This window comes from Protopterus annectens, chromosome 1.part2, assembly GCF_019279795.1.
Source record: "Protopterus annectens isolate FY-2018-M chromosome 1.part2, PAN1.0, whole genome shotgun sequence".
Taxonomy (NCBI): domain Eukaryota; kingdom Metazoa; phylum Chordata; order Ceratodontiformes; family Protopteridae; genus Protopterus; species Protopterus annectens.
In genome coordinates, this window is record NC_056727.1 from 700,470,909 (window position 1) to 700,492,474 (window position 21,566).

General features: G+C 41.3%; 1 protein-coding gene across 1 annotated transcript in view; it reads right to left on the minus strand.

Moving 5' to 3' along the window:
• Positions 1-21,566, minus strand: part of LOC122792405 — a 2,471,936-nt gene that overhangs the window by 1,045,670 nt on the left and 1,404,700 nt on the right. The window contains exons 15-16 of the mRNA XM_044060193.1: positions 11,430-11,581; positions 11,184-11,331 (exon numbers count right to left, since the gene is read on the minus strand). Of these exons, the coding sequence (XP_043916128.1) occupies positions 11,184-11,331; positions 11,430-11,581 (300 nt within the window). The remainder of the gene's footprint in view (positions 1-11,183; positions 11,332-11,429; positions 11,582-21,566) is intronic.

The window sequence follows — 21,566 nt, forward strand, 5'->3', positions numbered from 1 at the left end:
AGGGTGTCCTTGATGAATATGGACACCCCCCTCCTTTCTTGGTGTTGCTGGATTTTGCGGCCAGAATGCATGATATGAGGTAAAACCTGATAGTGCCGGGGTGCTCTCAGGAGCCTTGAACCAGGTTTCAGTCACAGCACAGACATCGATGTTCTCCATACTGAGAAGGGCTTCGAGTGTGTGCATCTTTAGGTTGAGACTTCTGGCATTGAGCAGCATTACCCTTAGTTTTTTTCCTTTTTTGTGTTCTAGGGTGGTAGGTTTAGAATTTGAGCCTTGCCTAAAAAAGGCACTATGGGGGTGGCAAGAGCCTTTGCCAATGTCCGGAAGCCCAGGGGTGACAGGTGCAAGCCGTCCCTTGCGAAGCAGCGTGGCTTGTCCAGCATGTCATCCCAGGCAGACAGACATTGGATCCCCTTTGAATGACACCAGAGTTTAAGCCAATTATTAAAGCTGATCATCTTGTCTCTGTATTGTGGCATCATTCTTGGTGAAGGTAGGATACTGCTCAAGGTCAGGGACATACCTGCCTGGGCTACATAATCAGAGAGCTCCTCTATGTCTCTTTTCATGTAGTCCAGGGAGGTACGTCTCAAGTCGTTCACACCAGCATGGACAATGACTGAGTCATACTTGTACCTGCTGTTGAGTGACCTGAGTGCTTACATTATGTGGCGGATTTTAGCACCTGACAGGCAGCTTACTGTGACCTTCTCCTTACTCAATCTGGTGAGCGGGACGTCAGTGTGTCTGACTATGGAGTCACCTATGACGAGTGTGTCTGGCACTGTGTTTGGCCTTAAGGGCTGTGACTGTTTGGCACACTGACTTTGTGGTCTATGTGTTGCATGTGTTGTGTCCTGTGGTGGCAGTTGTTTGGGTGTCTGCTTTGGTGGCCTCTGCTGTTTTGGTAGATTTTTGATCAGAGCCTCCGAGTATGTCTTTGTGTGTTTATGTGTATGATTTGAAGTTGTGATAGTACTATGTGAGACTGGGTTTTTGGTGTGTGTGGTTACCTTCTCCTCCTGTCTGGTCTTGCCAGTCCTATGTTGAGAGAGCTCAGCCTCCAGTTTGGCTATATAGTTGCATCTCTCGCATGTATTTGTGTTTTGTGGGAGAAGGAGAGGGTTGTCTGTGTACATGAGGCAATTGTAACATTGCCTCAGTATTCCCAGATTCACCAGCTGAGCAGGAGAGGACACTAGCAACTGATCCCTCGACATGCTAGAAGGAACAGACAAAAACTTTATGTAGATGAGTTTGAAAAGACTTCGGGGGATGTGGGTGATCGAAAAAGGGGTTTTAGGCTGGTGGGGTACTATGTATAATAAAAAGTGCTATATCAAGTAAAAAGTACTTTAGGAGCAAGTGCTAGGCTTTACAGCTAGAGAATAGTCTACTTAGGAATCAAGTAGAGCTGAACTTTTTACATAGAGGATAGGCTGGTTAGATTAGCAGTACAGTTCAAGAAGAGCTGTTCTAAGGGAAAAAATGAAGAGTGGACTTTAGGTAGCCTGAATAGTTTAACCTTGATTAACCGCCGCTGCTCTTGTGTGCTCCTGTGGCAACTCCGCGCTAAAGCGCGCCTTAGTGTGCTTTATAGCAGGGGGTTGAAAAGAGCTAGGAATTTACCCAAAATGGCCAATGGACTACTAGTTTCTGGCTGATACCACTCCAAAATGGACAAATAGGCTGCTTAGTGCTTCCCACTCCCACTGGTAAACAAAGAAGCTTCATTTCTTCCAAATAAGGATATGGAACAGTTACAGGAACCAAGACAAAGCCCAGGGATCAGCAAACTCTGATACTGGACTATTCTAGTTCAGTAAGGCGGGAAACAAGAGATATTTTTTTTTTGTTTTTTGTTTTTTTTTTTTCAGAAACAGAGAAGAAAAACAGTCAATAAATGCTTTAAATGCTATAAATCGGCTAGTGCACTTGAGTGTGTAGCCTACAGATACAATTTGCAACAATTGGAAACAAAGTGCAAAAAACAGTTTAGACACAAAAAATCAGTTTAAATGCAGTAGTAAACAGGCGAAAATGCAGTCGCTAGGTAGTAAACAGTAGAAAAGCCACAAAAATTATACTTATATCAAGTAAAAGTCACTCTTTTGCTCTCTGCTGCTTGAATCACTCTGCAGGACACCACGAGGAGCTGTGCTGAGTTAATAACAAGCTAAAAAGGCGCGCTTTAGCGTGCTTTATAGCAGGAGGTTGAAAAGAGCTAGGAATTGACCCAAAATGGCCAATGGACTACTAGTTTCTGGCTGATACCACTCCAAAATGGACAAATAGGCTGCTCAGTGCTTCCCACTCCCACTGGTAAACAAAGAAGCTTCCTTTCTTCCAAATAAGGATATGGAACAGTTACAAGAACCAAGACAAAGCCCAGGGATCAGCAAACTCTGATACTGGACTATTCTAGTTCAGTAAGGCGGGAAACAAGAGATATTTTTTTTTTGTTTTTTTCAGAAACAGAGAAGAAAAACAGTCAATAAATGCTTTAAATCGGCTAGCGCACTTGAGTGCGTAGCCTACAGATACAATTTGCAACAATTGGAAACTTAAAGTGCAAAAAACAGTTTAGACACAAAAAATCAGTTTAAATGCAGTAGCAAACAGACGAAAATGCAGTCGCTAGGTAGTAAACAGTAGAAAAGCCACAAAAATTATACTTATATCAAGTAAAAGTCACTCTTTTGCTCCCTGCTGCTTGAATCACTCTGCAGGACACCACGAGGAGCTGTGCTTATAAAACCTTCTGTGTTCAATGGACTACCATCAGTGTGGTAATTTCATGGGAACCGGGTTTTTCCCAAAGGGGATGACGACATATTTTTTTGGTATTGAGCTTAAAGCCATGGCCTTTCTGTAAGATGTCAACATTACTTGGTGAGTTAATAATAGCTCCTAACTTGCAATAGTCTGCGAACTTTGTCAGCCAGAGTCCCTTTGTGCTGGCCTGGACTTGAGAGAAGTAGATACCAAACAGGAGAGGACCCAGGACTGAACCCTGTGGGACGCCACTCATGACTGGTCGGCAGTCTGACTTGGAGTCAGCTACTTTCACACTGTGGGTTCTACCTGTGAGCCAGTTTCTAACTCACCTAGTGATATAGGGTTTGATGCTAAGCTTAGTGAGTTTTTCTAGGATTCCTGAATGGGGAATGGTATCAAAGGCCTTGGCCAGATCAAGGTAGGCAGTATGAACCACACTGCCTTCATCCACAGCTCAGGTGACTGACTCAAAGAAGTTGACTAAAAGTTGAGCAGTCGTGATCTACACTTGACAAAAAAAACTGTGTGGGATCCAGAGTTTAAAGAATCCCTATATCCTTTGTTTATTAGGTCCATGATGATGCATTCTATAGCTTTGCATATCAGACTAGTCAGGCTAATGGGGCGATAGTTCCCAGGGTCTGTAGTCACTCCTGCTTTGTGGCGAGGGATGACTGTAGCAGTGCGCCATTCGGTAGGGACAAAGCCTGAGGTGCGACTGTGATTGAACAGGGCACACACAGGTGAGGTGCCAGTTCATGCTGTAGTTCATGTAGAACACAGACAGAGATATTGTCAAGTCCCATAAAAGCAGTATTCTTGGCCTTGGACAGTGCTGTTTTAACCTGTGCAGCAGTAATACCAGGTGCCTGGCAATCTATTGGTATTGTGACTGATCCTTTTGGGGGGGGGTAAAGTTGGCACTGAATCTGTCGGCCAGTATATTGGCAATATCTGTTAGCTCGGTGTAAGAGGTACCATTGCATAGTAGCTCAGAGCAAATCTGGGTAGTGCCATGGATATTCTTTACATAACTAAGAGGGCCTTATGGTTGTCTTTACTATCTGCTGCAATTCTGTTTTTGTAGCTAGCTTTAGAGGATTTGATGAGGGATCTCAACTTTTTGTTGAGACTGATAAGGGAGGTTTTCCAGTCTTGGGACTTCACCTTATTCTGCATCAGTTTCCTCCTTCTGTTGTAGAGTTTGCTTATGGCAGGGAACCACCAGATTGGCTTCCTTTTTTGGAGTAGAGCATCTTGGTTCTATTGGGTATGGCCAGATCCATGCATTTGTGTACATGCATTAGTGTATGATTCGGTGGTCATACAACTATTCTCCATTTGCATGGGTGCCATGAAGTTAGGCACCTCTGTTTTTAGGAGCCCAAAGTTAGCTTTGGAGAAGTTTTTCATGGTGGTTACCTTTGCGGAGGGGGGGGGGTTGGGGGATTTGGGAGGGATGTTGATTTCCAAGGTGATTAGTTTGTGGTCGGATCTAAACAGGGAGGAGTTGACTATTGGTGTAGAGCAACAGAAGCCCATGTTAGTAATGACCAGGTCAAGGATGTTGCTATCTCTAGTGGGGTTAAGAATGAGCTGGTCCAGGGTATTGAAATTACTGAATTCCAGGAAATGTTGGGCAAGTGTATTGGTACGAAAAGTTTTCCCAGTTAATGGAGGGGTAGCTGAAGTTGCCCAGTACGAGTGTGTTAGGTTGGACCTTAATATTCTCCAGGGTGCTTCGGAACGTGGAGTGTGAGTCTTAGGACATGGTTGGGAACCTATAGCAGGCTATGACCTGAATTGCTGTCTTACCCAGTGTTAGCTGCCCCTGAAGTATCTCATATGCACTATGTTGGGCTACCAGTCTGGAGGTGTGTGCATCCTTTATGAATATGGAAACACCACCACCTTTGGGGCTTCAGTCCAAGTTCTGGGGCAGAAAGGTGTGGAATGAGTTATACCTTGGCAGTGCAGGGAAGCTTTCTGCTGCCTTGAAACAGGTCTCTGTTACGGCACAAATGTCGATGTTCTCCATTTTAAGGAGTGCTTCCAGCAAGTGCATTTTGAGATTTAGACTTCTAGCATTAAGCAGCATGACCCTCTGATTTCATTTATTTGTAGCTGTTACGGTGGTAATTTGATCTTTGGAACACCGCCTAAAAAAGGCACCATACGGGTGGCAAGAGGCTTGGCCAGTATCTGGAAGCCCAGGGGTGACAGATGCAGGCCATTTCTGGCAAAGCATCGAGGTCTGTCAATCATGTCATCCCAGGCAGACAGATACTGGAGCCCCTTAGAATGACACCAGAAACTTAACCAATTGTTGAAATCGATCATTTTCTGCTTGTACTGTGGTATCATTCTGAGTGATGGTAGGATGCTGCACAGGGCTAGGGTCATAACTGCCTGGGCTACATAATTCGAGAGCTCCTCTATGTCCCTTTTCATGTAGTCCAGGGAGGTACATCTCAGGTCATTCACCCCATGTACAATGACAGAGTCATATTTATACCTGTTGTTGAGGGACCTGAGTGCGCGCATTATGTGGTGGATTCTGGCACCTGTTACTTTCTCCTTATTCAGTCTAGTGAGTGAGACATCAGTGTGCCTCACTATTGAGTCATCTATGACTACTGCGTTGGGCATGCTGTTCTGCCTTAGGGGCTTTGGTTGAGTGGCACATGGTTTAGGAGAGTTGTGTGTCTCATAATTAATGTTGTGCTATGGTGGTCGTGTGTGTTTCTGCCTTGGAAGTCTCTGGTGTTTGGGTAGATTTTTATTGAGAGCCTCCATGAAAGTGGGTGTGTGGTTTGTGTTTTTATGTGAAGGCAGTGCTGGTGTGTGTTCTGGAGGGCTGTGTGTTCCATGTGGTGTGGTGCAAGTGTTGACCTTCTCCTCTTGACCAGCTATTCTAGTCTTGGCTGGAGACTGCGTGCCTTCCAATTTGTATATATAAGTGCATCTCTCGCAAGTCTGAGTGTTGGGAGGTAAGAGGAGAGAATTTTCAGTGCACATGAGGCAGTTGCTACATTGCCTCAAGATGTCCAAGTTCACCAGACTAATAGGAGAAAGCACAAGGAACTGACATTTAGACATGCCTGGAGGGGTGGGCATTAATAAATACTGGAGCTGTTTCCTTGTAGAACGTTTAGTGCTGGTAGCACTTTTGTGTGCTACCATAATTGCTACAAGAAGTCTGGTAAAGTGCTAGACTAATAAGCAAGTAAAAATGCAGGAAAGGAGAGAACTAGCAGATCTAAGGGAAAAATTTGAAGAGCTTACAAACATTCCAGGATACAGCAAATCTTTATCTGGACTAGACTAGTTACTGAAAAGGCAGGAAACAAGTGCAAATGAGAGGTTTTAAACCAGAAAGTTGAAAGAGATGGAAAAACTGCCCAAACGGCCAATAAATTACAATTTCTGGGCCAGAAACCATTCCTCTTGTGGTAGATAGGCCACTTGGTGCTTACCACTCCCACTGATAAGCTAGAAGGCTTCCCACCAACACAGAAAGGCTTGGGGGGCTCAGAAGCTTAAATACAGTCCTTGGATACAGCAAATCTGTATCTGGACTAGACTAGTTACAGGAAAGGTGGGAAAAGTGCAAACGTGGACTTTTAAACTAGAAAGGTATTAGATATATTCCATCAATGTTATTAAAATTTGCATAATACAGTGGAATGTGGAAACAAAAAAAAAAAAAAGCACAAATGGAAATATCTACTAAAGACGTTAATTACGCCAAGGATAGAAAATGATGATGCACAACAATTAGTAGTTAAGAGAGAAAGAAATGAGATAAACATACAAAAGGAAGTCTTCAGTAACGCACAGAATTCCTGTGGAAATCCGGACGTTAAGAGGCAAGAAAGTGCTAAAGATGTGGGAGGGTTTGCTTAACATTGTTTTAAAAGGAAAGGAAGTGTCAGCATCTAAGAAGAAACCTGTGCTTGCTGCATTACCTAAAGAGGATAAAGACCTTTTGGACCCAGCTTCATAAAGACCCATATAAAGTTTAAACCATGATTATAAAGTGTTTATGTCCATACAAGCTATTACAATGGCAAAGGTGTTACAAAAAAGGTAAATATGGAACAGTGTGGTTTTGTATAGTGGAGGCAAACATTTGACAACATGAACAGAACAATGATAATTCCAGAGGGAAGCAGAATGTAAAAAAAGTACTACTGCTGTTGGTAGGTTTTGATTCAGAGAAAGCATTTGATAAAGTAAGCTGGGAATTTATGAAGATGGCAGTGGAATAATGTGCATTCCCTAGTAGAATAGCAGGGTTAAAAAAGAGAATATATAAGGGGTCAGAGGCAGTAATTAAGCTGAAAGGGTTCTTTTCTGACAAGCTTTGTCTGAAAAGAGGAACAATGCAGGAGTATCCTCTTTCCCCTCTATTTGTTTTATATCTACAGCCGCAGGAAAAGACAATAAGGGACTCAGAAGTTCAGGGATATAATTAGTAAAGTTAACTTTATTTGCAAATGTTACTATTTTGTTACTGAAGCTCCTAAAAATCACATTTTGGTGTTACGGAGCATTCCGAGATAGTTTCAAGTATTTTATAAAATGAATGAAGATAAAACCTAGGCTAGAATGGTAAGCTGTGTATCAACACATGAATCGGTTTAGCAATACCCATATTTACGGGTACATGATAAGACTGAGGGAAGATACTACCAAAAAGTCAATTAGGAATATGGAGAGTAAAACACAAGCAGTGAAAATGTTATAGTCCCTTAAGTTTTATGTTCAGATCAGGCATATTTTTATCTATCAGAAGAAATGTTGTGGACTACAGTTAAGAATTGAAAAAATCTATCTGGGAAAGGAAGACGGCAAAAGTGGGATAAACTGAACCTCCCCATAGAACAAAGTTGTTTAGGATTACTTTACTAGACTTGAATGGATATTTTAAATCTACAGAGTTTAAAGCTCATGTACGTAACATAAGCAGAATGTTATAAAATCAAAAAGGAAAGGTATAATGACATAAAGGTGAACTTTAAGAAATAAGGAAATAGTACAAGTGTGGAAGCAGATTCTTAAGGAGAATAACAGTAACCATACAGATTATACTAAAGTATTCTAACAAATAAGCCAACATTGGAATGTAAAACGTAGATGTTGCCACTAGGGATGACAAGAAAAGGTACTGAAAATAGGCAAGACAGAACTATAATTTACTGCAGAAAACCAGGAAATCAGCCTATGTATTGGGAGCAAACAACTAGACTGAGAACTGTAAAACAGTGACATGGGGCTAAGCAGATATTTAGCCTGCTACCAGGAGGAAGTCCTTCCTTCCAGAAACTGATAGAGTACAGGCAAACAGAAGGGGATGGGGGGGGGGGGTGCTGGGTGAAAGACCGGCTCTGGTAAAGTTTTTTTTGGTAAAGTCTAGAGCAGAGGTTGCTGTTGAAATGGGATTAATTAGTAGGACATGTGCAACACTGTATGACAGCTGTACGAATCAACCAGAAGAGGTTGGAAAAGGCTGGAAAGAGAGATTGGAAAGAATTTGCAAAAGAACAACGAAAGGACAGCTGTATGATTCCCAAGTAAGCAATAAAGTTCAGAAGGTGTAGGACTTTTGCTCAGAAGTGTTAACATAGGTATGTTTATACCAAAAGTAGACTTCAGATAATGTTTTTCTCAGGTAGACAGCAAATGATGGGGAAAACAGAGGTAAGCAGGAACGTGTTTCTTTTTTCAGGGAATGTAATGATTTGGCAGAGTCTTAACAATTCCCTTACTAAGGAAATTATTCTTTTAAGTTGGGAAATAGGATTTAAATTTCCTTGATAAAGTAAGGCCTTACCAAGTTTAATGTGACTGGCTGCAAAAAAGCAATAACTAGAAAATGAAAATCTAAACCTAAATCCACTGTAACTGAAATACTGAACGTTGTCAAGAAAAAAAAAAGGAGATGGGATCTGTAAAAAAGGGATGGAGCAAGGTGTATAAAAATAAATGGAATTTGTGGAACAACACATGCAGAATAATGTTCAGAAGAAAGAGTAAGGTTTAAAGGAAGGCGAAATTTAACTAAGTTAAATATTGTTAGAGTGAATAACAATGGTTAAAAAGAAAGGAAATGTAATGTATAATGCATGCAAATGAAAAATGTTAATATGGTTCGCCTTCTTTTTTATTAATTTATGTCTGCTTATGTCTTAACTGATAATTTAATAAAGGTGTTTAAAAAAAAATAACATTTTAGAATGTTTGGTTACCTGGGACACAGAGGATTTAAAAGATTTTAACAACATCTTAAGCTCAGAAGATAGGAAGTCAACAATTAACTTTCTTCGTACTATCAAAAAAGCCAGCAGAAACTTAAGACATGTGAGCCTGACAGTTCACTATTATGAAGGCTAAGGTAGAAGTATAAGCTTTCTTCTCAAATCAAATGTTTTTTCATCTTGGTCAGAAAGAATAGGTTAAATGCTAAGATGGTCTTGACACAGAAATCCCTGCAGGGATTAATCTAGGAATCAAATCAGAAGGTCAGAGGAACATTATATAATTTGCCAGATTTCTTAGAAGCATCCTCTAATGTTGGAAAGAAAGGTGAAACAGCTGCAGGCTGAGGAAAAGCCACATGTAATTAGACATATTTGCTGTGATTCTGGTATTTCTTTTTGCCCTCACTGAAATAACTCCTCCTTTCTGGCAACACTACCATAAAAAGTTAATTTTCAGGAGGGCAATCTGAGGAAAAAAGTTCCTCAGAGTTAGAATTCCCATCCTGTGAAGTAAGGACTTGAGAAACATAGCAAGTCTAATTCATGTCCTTCTGATAGAGAATCATAATCTGGGAAAGAAAAATATTTTCCTTTTCAAATTCAGGGAAGCCTCAAAATGTAAAGACCATAAGGTTGAAAATAAACCCTTATCAAAACCAAACAAATCATCTTTGCATGGCCAAGGTAATAAAGGTGAAGGAAAATACCTGATTTCCTGTTTTCTTTTTCTAGGGGAACCCACCACTAAAAAAGAGCGCACAGATGAATGGTCCATTTCCCAGGAATCAAGCTCCTCAGAGGAGCTTTGTGAAAGAACATCTGCTCTCTCCTCCGATACCATCACGAGTTGTTTTCCCTTTCCCAAACAGGTCAGCTGAACAACCGCAGAGGACATGCCTGTCTCCTGGTACTTAGCAGCTTCTCGCAGAGCAACACCTGAGGAATCATGACAAATCAAAGAGCGGTTCAAAGTTCCCAAAAAGGTCATAGGAGAATCATTTTCAGTGGCTGAGGCAAAAAGAAAACCAGCCTGAACACCAAAGAGTCCCATACAAGTCTTCCTTTTTGCAGCTCAGGGAAGATAAAAACTGAACAGCCAAAAGTCTGGTCCATATTTCTACTCGAAAAAAAAAGTCTGAAAGCAGGTAGAACAGCCTTGGACATTTGGTGTTAACAACCTGACAGAACAGTAAACTTTGAGGTAAATTTTGTAATGACAACCTCCAGAACCACTAACCCTAGCCATGAATTATAATTTTAGACAGAAAAGTAAATATTTTTCTCTCACACAATATCTTTCTAAAAAAAATTCCCCATAGGAAACCCTGACAAGTATGTAAACTGTAAGGCAAATTTCTTAGGGACAACCACTAAAACTAGTACAAGTTCTTAGCAATAACTTCAAATGGAAAAAACATTTCTTCATAAAGTTGATAAAGTGGAAGGTATTCCACAAAGGAGTACTTATCTGCCAGCCTTGGAGAAGGGCTAGATGACCCATCTATCACTCAAAGCCCGCAGGGAAGAACAAACTTAGACGGCAAGCAAGTTCAGAGAATGTTGAGCGCCCTAATCACTGGCTTTATACTATTCTCCTAGAGCTGTTCAATTGTTAGGGAGCATGGAAGGTGACATTATCTTATCTTACCCTGTGCAGGACAGAACTCACACAGCTTAGGTTACTGCAAAAGGGATCTAATGATGAATATTCAACTATCCTACATAGATAAGTTTGGGTTGAATATTTAGATGGTGGAAAGACGAGTTTTTAAAACAAAAACTCTGTTGACCTGCCAGCCACCAAAGAAGATATTTCAACTCCAAATTATATATCAGAATTGACTTCTCTTTTACTTGGATAGGAACATGAATATCAACAATCTAATATGACAGGAGTAGAAGTCCTACAAAGACTGCCCTGAAACTCTTCCCATCTCAAGTTAGCAACATATCAAATTATGAAGACTAACCACTACCAAAAAAATTAATACAAAATGTAAGGCAGAAGAAAATGTTTACTATACATCCTATTTATCCTAATTAATAAAATATAAAATAACCACCCAAGAAGCAGCATATATGTTTTTCCTGCACATCTCCTACAGTGTGAAGAAATTCTTAAATAATTTGTTGACTTACTATTGAAGTACTTTCTTTTATCTGTGTATTGCGTTCTTTAACCAACACATCATAAGCCAGTTTTGCTGAATTCTGCCTTGCTTCTTCTATTGTTGTTCCATAAGCTTCAGAAAGTACTTGTTGCCCAAGCATCCATTTACAGCAACATCTAAGAGGTTGTAACAGGCAAGGATTAATTATGTTTTTATGATCATATAAAAAATTGAAGGTGAATTAACCAAACACTTCTTTCAAATCAAAACTTACTTTTGTGGAGTTGGGAGATTAGACAAAGAGTCAACAGCATTAATTTTCAAATTGTTTCTCTTGGCAAAAATAACCAAAGAAAGAATGTTGTTTTCTGTAGGTATAGATGTAGAACATGCCGCTACCGGGATTGAATCATTCACAACTTTGCCCTAAAAAAGTAACAATTTATAAAGTCATTTCTAGGCTGGATTGTGTACAGCAGCAGGAGAAAACTGGATTTCTATCATATATGAATATACCTTATTCAACATTAGGTTTTACTTAGGTTTCATACATCACAGAATTATCTATCCATCCATCCACAACCCTTTTATCTCATTTTACACATGGGATCGGGGTATCACAGATTCATCATTTGCTGAAAAAGAAAATGAAACCCATCATGATTTCTGATTTGCTTAAACAGTACTCACCAATCAGCTTTAAATCTTAGTATACATGGGGTATTTACAAGATAGCTGCACACTGATCAACAGGTGAACTGCAGCTCTACCAGAGTGAAAAACACATTGAGAAATAAGAGCCAGTGATACAAGTCAGCTGAGTAAAATTCAGTTACTGCCTGGATGCCAGTAAAGATGATATTTAGAGAACCCAAAAGAAAATCAACCAGAAAAGGTAAAGGGAAAACACTGGCTGGGAAGAATCCTGCAGCTGTTCAACAAAAAGGTCAAGCTTCAGCTTTGGTACAAGAGATGGCTTCCAGTAATTCAGCGGAAAAAATAAAGTAAACATAGTCAGAAGTGATTAAAATAAATGAAACACTGAAGGAGTTTATCAATTCAAATAACAGAAAATTGAAAAAATAGAAGAAGCTTTAAAAACCTATTCAGATCCTAAAATGAAGAAAATGCTGCTGAGTATGAGACTTCAAGATTGGTTTCTAAAAATGTTAAGAGTTAGAAGCAAGAGCTCACAGACAAAACCAGACATTTTTTGCAGTACCAGAAACAAATGGCAGGAAGAGACTATAGCAATAACCCACGCCTGGGTGTGGGTAATGCTAAATTTACCCACGGTTGGCGTGGTTTGGTCCCGAGGGCGAAGCCCGAGGGACCAAACAAAGCCAACTGTGGGTAAATTTAGCATTACCCACATCCAGGCGTGGGTTATTGCTATTATACCATGACATTATTTAAGAAAAGAAACTATTACTTTTCTTAAATAATGGCATAGTATAATGCCTGTTTACTGCCCTTCCGCAGATGTCTGGCATCCGCGGCAGTTCTGATGTACTGCGCGCCTGCGCAGTACATCAGAGTTGAGCAAAACGGAGAAAGCAAGATCTCCGTTGCTTTTATGTCTCGCTATGTTAAATGAGTTTAACATAGCGAGACAGTTTTAAAATAAGCAACGGACATCTCCGTTGCTTATTTTAAACTGTCTCGCCATGTTAAACTCATTTAACATAGCGAGACACTAAAAAGCAACAGAGATCTTGCTTTCTCCGTTTTAAAACACTGTCTCGCTATGTTAAATGGGTTTAACATAGCGAGACAGCTTTAAAATAAGCAACGGAGATCTCCGTTGCTTATTTTAAAGCTGTGTCGCTATGGTAAACCCAATTAACATAGAGATACAGTGTTAAATCGAAGTTATACTAATGGAAAAAAGTCCGGGCGACCGGACCTTTTTCCATTAGTATAACTCGATTTACAACGGGCACGCTGGCCAATCAGCGTGCACGTTTTGGGGGGATCATGGTATAATCTTAATTTTATGATGGTGCAAATAAGAAACTGTACTGGTATTCCACCGTAGGATTTGTTAACTGAAAAGGCACACAGTGTATGGTCAAAACCTGGCCATGAAAAAGCAGCTGAGACCTGTATTAATAACAATGCAATCATACTAGCAGAAAGAGTTGATCCTGACAAAAATGTGGCAGAAGGGAAATCTATTAAAAATTCAATGCACACCAGACAAAGAGAAGCAAATTTATCTCAGCAATGAGGGAATGTTGAGAGGCAAGTGTGAGTTTCAAGATGCTGAATCCAGCTACCTTCAGAATATTTTTTCCTGGAGGATCAAAGACATTTCTGATGTAGAACAGGCTAAGTCGGAAACGCAAAAGTTTACCAAGAAAAAGTGAGCTAGTAAACAGAAGGGAACTCTGCTTCTCATTCTTCTGAGAATAAATCCAATAGAAACTCCACCAGTAAAACTTTTTCCAGTGTTCAAAAGGAAAATCCTTGAGAGATAGAAAAAAGCACATGAATGGATTAGAAGAATCAGGAGTACATTAGACTTGAACTAGAATGTGATGATAGGAGATGTGGCTGAAAAGGAAGAACACCAGCAACACTGAAATTAGTGAATAAATGGGGGACTATAAAATATCAATCACATTTGTGAAGTATGGCTTTGCAAGACAAGTGGCTGAGAAAGAGTGGACTTTTGATGACTTTGTTAAACCTGTGGGTATACTGTAAAGCATATACTCCACTTTACATCATTAATATTTAGAAGAACACTAAAAGGAGAGAAAAAATAAGTAAAACAACACTTGTTCTTAGTATCTGCATACAACATTTTATGGCAAACTGCATGTTTTATATTTTAAAGCAGGTCGGGGTAGTGTGTAGTGAGGGGTATTTTAAATGTGGGGAAGTCTCTTCAGTGGTTGTTGTACATATTTATGATATTAAAGCAAACAAACACTTTCAGTTGTAAGAAATATAAGCTTCGAAAGGCTGGACAAATGTAAGGTTAATGTTAAAATGCTGTAATTTTAGGCTGCTGGGATGGGGTTGGGGTATAAAAGTGTGCTTGTTATTATATGTACAATTGAGATATTTTATCTTATTTTTAAAAGGCTGATTATCTAGATTAATGCCCTTGGCATGAGCTATAAAAAGTGTGTTGTTATAGCAAGTAGGCTTGAAAAATAAGAAAAAAATGATAAAAGCCATGTTTCGCACATCTGCAAAGACATTAGCTGTTTTTTAACATTACAAAATATTCAGTGGGAGTCGAGAAGTCTACATCTGAAAACAGCTGCACATTCTGTTCTGATGTCAATTTATAAAGACTCATTGCTGACTGCTGTTACATGGAGGTGATTTGCATGTAGATGGAAGCAATTAATCTTGAGTTCTGAACATTCCTTGCTGAAGGAAATGCAAAATTTAAAGGTACAATAAGTTATAAATGGTAAGCAGTTCTGTGAAAAATAGAGCTGGAAATTATGGGAAGTGGATAAGAGATAGAAACCTCTCTAGCAACCTTAATACTGTAATGCATTTAATAGAACAGTGTACAATTTAGTTTTATTTAATGATACTCAGTCCATTTTTTTCTTAGAGCTAAAAGTTAATGTTTTTTGAAAACATGCAATCTGTTTTTCATATCAGGGAGGGGAAGAGAGATAACAAAATGAACAGACAGCTGTCAGTGCAAGTGGGAACACAGACTAGCTTACACTAACATGGATTACCTTAACTTTAGGTTAGGTAATGCCTATGGGTGCAGCTGTTAATTTGGGTCAACTGTTCCTATCTGGAGGGTTAAACTTTGTTTTTGAAGATGTGCATAGTTTTGTGTGCTTGCTCAAACTTATTGGAATGGGATAGGAGTGTTCTGGAAATGTATTCAGTTTTGTTGTTGTTTTAATGTTTTCATTAAAACAGTCTTGAAAAATGTGAATTATGTTCAAATGGCGATATGAAGATACAACTGTATAAAGATCAGCCTGCCAAACAGTGTGTGCAAGTAACACAAAAGTTGGAAATACACATTCATAAGAAATGACATGTATAACAGATGAAAAAAAGAAGTCATGTTCTTACTATAACGTTCCATCTGTGTTGTTGATCTTCTCTACTTCAACTGTGTTGACCTCTCTTCCCTTCCTCTTAGATCTCATTTGCCGTGTAGAGTTTCAGAACACATCAGCTGTGCTCTCAAGCCAAGTGCTTATTTTTTTATATATTTTTTCCTCTCTAACTTTCTATACCCTATAAAAACACGCGTGTTTGCTTACCTAGATGACTGGCTCCTCACCGTTCCCACCAGGCATCTACTGCTTCATGCCTTGGACTCCATCCTAGACCTTGCAGATGACTTTGGCATTTCAATAAACAAGGAAAAGTCAAAGCTGTCTCCCACTCAAGAGATAGAATTCATCTGAGCAACGTTCAACACAAACTCCGGTATGGCTGCTCTACCTCTTCACAGGCTGCAAATGTTAAGATAACAGCTTCAAGTGATACTCTCTCAAGACAAAGTCCCAGCTCACTTAGTCTTGCAACTCCTTGGGTCAATCGTTGCAACAATCACTCTGGTTCCATTAGCAAGGTACCACATGAGATTGCTCCATTGGCTTCTGGAATCACAGTGGTGTGTGTTGACACACCCAATGTCTTCCCTAATACGGATAATCAACCGATGCAATCAGGATCTAATGTGGTGAATGAAGTCAGAACAGGAATTATGGAGTCGACTTTTCACCCCCGCAGAGCCCAAGGCCATAGTGACCACGGATGCATCCCTGATTGGGGGGAGGGGGGCATTTTCAGGAAAAGACAATCCAAGGCACTTGGTCTCCCTCAGAGGCCAATTTGCATATCAATGTCCTGGAACTAAGGGTCGTGCTTCTAGTATTGCAGGCATCTCAACTGATCCTCCCTTCAGGGACAATTGCTATCTAATCAGACAACATGTCAGCAGTCTGGTACATCAACAAACAAGGTGGAATCAGATCCTACCCTTTATGTCAGGAAGCCCTAAGAGTGTGGCAATGGGCGATAGCATCCAACTGCTTTCTGATAGCAAGGCACATTCTGCGGAACTCCAACATGACTGCGGACAAACTGAGCAGAGTCAGTCTCCTGCCTCACGAGTGATCTCTCAATCCCAATGTAGCAATGAAAACTTTCCATCGCTGGGGTCAGCCTTGTTGCGACCTATTTGCATCTCCCATAAACCACATATGCAGCAGCTACTTTGCCCTGTCCCTCCCCCATCAGGTGGAGTCCACGAGAGATGCTCTCCTACACAACTGGCCCCCCGGGACTACTTTACGCCTCTCCCCCGATCCCCCAGTTTTTTAAGAAGGCTCAACGGATGAGAAGCAAAGTGATCTTCATTGTGCCTTACTGGCCCCCGGCATGTCAAGTTCCCCTTTCTCTGACCTCACCTGGTACACCGTCCATGGACTCTGGACCCAACCCCTGACCTGTTGTCTCATCTGCAGGGGACGGTCTGTCCCAACTTACACAGTCTCAAACTGACTGCTTAGTACCTCCACTTCCAGTAATTGTCAGGCAGAAAAATCTATCTTCCCCAGTTCAGAAGATTCTTCTGGCTTCCCATAAACCATGCACCAGAAAACTTTATCTGAGTAAATGGAACAGATTTGTGCTTTGGTCTCTTACAGAAAAAACGCCCCAACTGATAAGGTTTTAAAATATTTATCAACTAATTTCCAATCAGGTACCTCAGCTTCTAGTATTAGGGTTCACTTAACTGCTATTTCCAATTTTCATAATGGTTTTGATGAAATCTCCTTAATGTCTTATCGCCTTTGTAAAACCTTCTTGAAAGGAGTTTTGCATTTGAAACCACCCTTTAAAGAACCCATCGAACGTTGGAATTTAACATTAGCTTTGCAAAGTTTAACCCATCAACCCTTTAAACCAGCATCCAACCGAAATATTAAATTCTTATCTTGGAAGACCCTTTTCCTGGTGGCCATCACGTCAGCCAGGAGAAAGTACAGTTGTGTACCTATCATAAATGTAGATGTTTGAGTGTATTCACTGTTGCAGTCATTACAATTGGGTTATCCTGCTGGCAGGCTACCCGCAGTCGGCCTGAATTCCAAAGTCTTGGTCCGGCGTCGGTTGCTGTCACCTCCTCCCTGACGTCAGTGCGCCAGGGGTATAGAAGATGCAGCCGATGCCATTTTCTTCAGTTTTTCTTACCCCAGATGTCAGGTGCCCCCAAAAGGGTAGGCTAAAATTATGTCAATAAGCATGCATGCACTTAAGTAAACTTTTCCTTTATCTACAAGCAAATACACCACATAGGTTGTATAGAATATAGAAGTACAGATAAGTCCCAGCAAAAGGAAAGGGGGATGGTGGGTGGGTAACCTGGACTGCAACAGTGAATACACTCAAACATCTACATTTATGGTAGGTACACAACTGTACTATGTTCATCGTGTTTCACTGTTGCAGTCATTACAATTCGGTTGAGTCCCAAAGCTAAGGTTGGGAGGCTGGGGCTAAATAGGATTAGGAGAGGCTATGAGGCCCTGCAGAACTGCAGTGGCAAAGCCTGCCCTGGATTTGGAGTAGAGAGGTAAGTGAGAGTGCTTTGCAAAAGTGTGCACGGAACTCCCAAGTTGCAGCCTCTAAAATGTCTTTGGTTGGTACTCCTCTGAGGAAGGCTGCTGAAGTGGCTGCTGCTCTGGTTGAATGTGGCCTAATGCCCTTAGGCACCGATTTGCCATGTTGTGAATAGCAGAAACGAATGCAGTGGCCTATCCACTTTGATATAGTCTGCTTTGAGATAGCCTTTCGTTGTGATCCTGCAGCATATGCCACTAGTAGTTGCTCAGTCTTTCTGAAAGCTTTGGTTCTGTCCAAGTAGAAGCACAGCTGTCTGTGTATGTCCAAAGAATGCAGAAGTCTCTCACCCTTATTCTGTGGGTTTGGATTAAAGGTAGGCAAATGAATAGTTTGGTTAAGGGCCACACTGGACACTACCTTAGGCATAAATGTTGTGTTTGTCCTCAGAGAAACCCTGTCTGGATGGAAAATGATATAGGATTCCACAGCCGTGAGTGCCTGTAGCTCTGAGACTCGTCTTACAGAGGTTATTGCTAGGAGCAGAGCTGTTTTCCAGGATAAGAATTTTATATCAGCTGTAGCGGCTGGCTCAAAAGGAGGCAGAGTTTTTCCAAGACATAACTGAGGCACCATGCAGGTACTGGTGCTCTCCTTGGATGTCTTATGTTTTTGGCTCCTCTGAGTTACTGCCTTAGTAATGGATGAGAAAAAATAGGTGGTTCTGTACTGTAATGAGCTGAAATGGCAGAGGCATGAATCTTAACTGATGAAAAGGATAGGCCTTTGTCCAGCATCTCAGTTAAGTATTGCAAAATCTGAGGAATATTTGGTACAATCGTGTCAATTCCTTGTGCCTGGTTCCAAGCACAGAATCTCTTCCATTTTTCTGCATAAGATTTTCTGGTGCTAGGCCTCCTGGCCTCCAAAATAACATCCATCACCACTTTGGAGAGAGAGATGTTTGGAATGGCTACATTATCCGCCATGTTGCCAAATTTAAGGTCCTGAGCTGGCTGTGCAGGATATGATTGTTTTGTTGTGTCAAGTGAGGAATTTGAGGTAATGTCCAGGCTGGACATTGAGACAAGTTCCTTAGGATTGGGTACCAGTGCTGGCAGGGCCATTCTGGGGCAAACAGTATCATTTTTGGCTTCTCTTGTCTGACCTTTAGGAGCACCATGGGAAGGAGAGGCAGTGGAGGAAAGGAATATATTAAGTTTTTCCAGCTGAAAGACAGAGCTACCACATTCCATGCTTGCTTGTGATAAGTCCTTGTGCAGAATCTCTGTAGTTGGCAGTTGTGAAGGGAGGCAACTAGATCTATGTCCGGGCATCCCCAGTTCCTTGTTGTCATGCTGAAGACTTGTGGATTCAATTTCCACTCGTGGGGATCCATGAGGTTTCTGCTTAGTTCTTCTGCCAGAGTATTTATCTTTCCAGGCAGGAATTGTGCTTGCAGATGTACTTGGTAAGACAATGCTGTGTCCCACAAAGTCATGTCTAGACTGCAAAGAGGGTGGGAATGTGTGCCTCCCTGCTTATGTACCACATGACTTTAGTATTGTCCGTCTATCAGTAGTTGTCCTGGATGAAGTAGATCCTTGAAGGCTGTCAGGGCATTCTGAAAAGCTAGCATCTCTTTTTGATTGATATGAAGATGCATTTGGCTTACGGACCATGAGCCCTGAATACATCTTCCTGCCATGTGGGCCCCCCAGGCATAATCTGATGCATCTGTTGTTAATTTCTGCCTGGCTGTGGGTAAAGTGAATGGCTGTCCCTTGTTGTGGTGACAGGCGTTTGCCCACCATCGAAACTCCTGTTGCAGGGAGGGAATGAGGGTAATTATTGTTTCCAGGCTGTGGCAATGTTGAGTCCAAACACTTTTTAGATACCATTGTAGTTTCCTCATATGCAGTCTTGCATATGGAATTAGCAGAATGCAGGATGCCATGAAGCCCAAAGCCTGCAGAATTTTTCTTTCAGATAACTGGGACTTTTTTGCCAACATTTTGAAATAAGTAATCAGTTGCCTTTGTTTGTCTAGCGTGAGATAAGCCATCTTGGCAGTTGTATTTAAGATTGCACCCAGGAATATTATCTCTTGTGAGGGTACTAGTTTTGATTTCTTTTCGTTTACTGTGTACCCTAGGCATGTTAGTAATCTTTTTACAAACGCCACATGCTGTAGAAGAATGTGCTTGTTCTCTGCTTGAATTAGACAGTCGTCCAAGTAAGGATATATCTGTATTCCTCTTTGTCTACAGAATGCATTTACTGGTGCCAGGCATTTTGTGATAAGCCAAAGGGCAGTGCAGAGAATTGGTAGTGCATTGAGCCAGTTATAAATCTGAGGTATTTTCTGCATGGTTGTCTGATTGGAACATGCAGGTATGCCTCTTTTAGATCTAAAGTCACAAGCCAAGCCTTCTTGCCCAGCATGGGCAGAAGCTGCTGCAGAGTCAACATTTTGAATTTTGGAATATCCAGAAATGTGTTTAGAATAGAAAGGTCCAGGATTGGTCTCCAGGCTTTGGCCTTTCTGGGCACCAAGAAAAGTCTTGAGTAAAATCCTTGTCCCTGCTCTTGCTGTGGTACTTGCTGAATGGCCCTCATGTCCATGAGGGATGAAACTTGCTTTTGTGCCTCTGCCCATTAATGTTTTTGGCAGGTCTGGCATACCATTTGCCCTTGGCAGGGTGTGAAAGTGGAACCTGTAGCCTTGTGACACTATATCCAAGACCCATTTGTCCTGGGTGATCATGTGCCAATTTTGTGAAAAAAGTGCTAGTTTTCCCCCTAAAGGAGCTGCCAGAAGATAAGTGCTTGGTGCTGGCAGAGGGAAGTCATTGGGACTGTTTCCTGTATGGCTGTGATTTATCTTCTCCGCTTTTGGAGGTAGAAGCACCCCATTGTTTAGACCTGTAGGTTCATAGGTTTATACTAGGCTATCGGCCCTAAGGCATTTATAAGCCTAGCCCAAATTTTTGTGGCTTACGCCACCCCTTATATGAAAAAATACTGTGCCCATTAGTTTGTTGTGCCTCTATCCAGCAGTGACACAGAGATGATTCCCGGGGTAAACCTACGATCTCCCATCCACAGGTCAAGATTTCTCTTGAACAGAGCCAGCGAGGTGCTCTGCCTCACATGGACCGGGATTTTATTCCACAGCATAGGGAGTCTCTGAGTGATAAATCTATCCCTCCAGCACATCCTATTTATATCCGTGCTAAGGTTTAAGTCGCTTGCTCTAGTGGTTTTGGTGGATTTGGATTTTTTGAGGTGGAGCATGTCAATTAATTCCAGGGTGGACATGGCCTTGTATGTCAGGCACGTCACCTCTGAGCAGACGGTATGCGACTGAATAGAGCTGAAGTTTCTTCAATCTGGCAGCATATGACAGATTTTGGAGTCCCTTTATCCTTTTGGTGAGGAACTTTTGGGGTCTCTCCAATTGCTGCAGATGTTGGGTGAGATACATCCCGAATAGGGCATTGTACTCGATCATTGGTCTGATAAGTGAAGAGTACAGGGGAACAATGACCTCACTAGATCTGGATGTGAATCCCTTCATGATCAGGTGGGCAATGTAGAAGGTCTTTCTAACCACTTTAGCAACGTGAGTGTCAAAAGAAAGGCCACTGTCAACCTGGGTCCCCAGGTCCCTGATAACCTCTTCTGTGCTTAGTGGATTGCCACCTATATGGTAGCTTGGGGTTACCTTCTTTTTCCCGAAGGGTATGACTATACATTTTTGGCGTTTAACTTCAGGCCATGGCTCTGGCACCAGCTATCTGTTTCCATGAGTCCCTTCTGAAGGATATCCGTGTCCGAT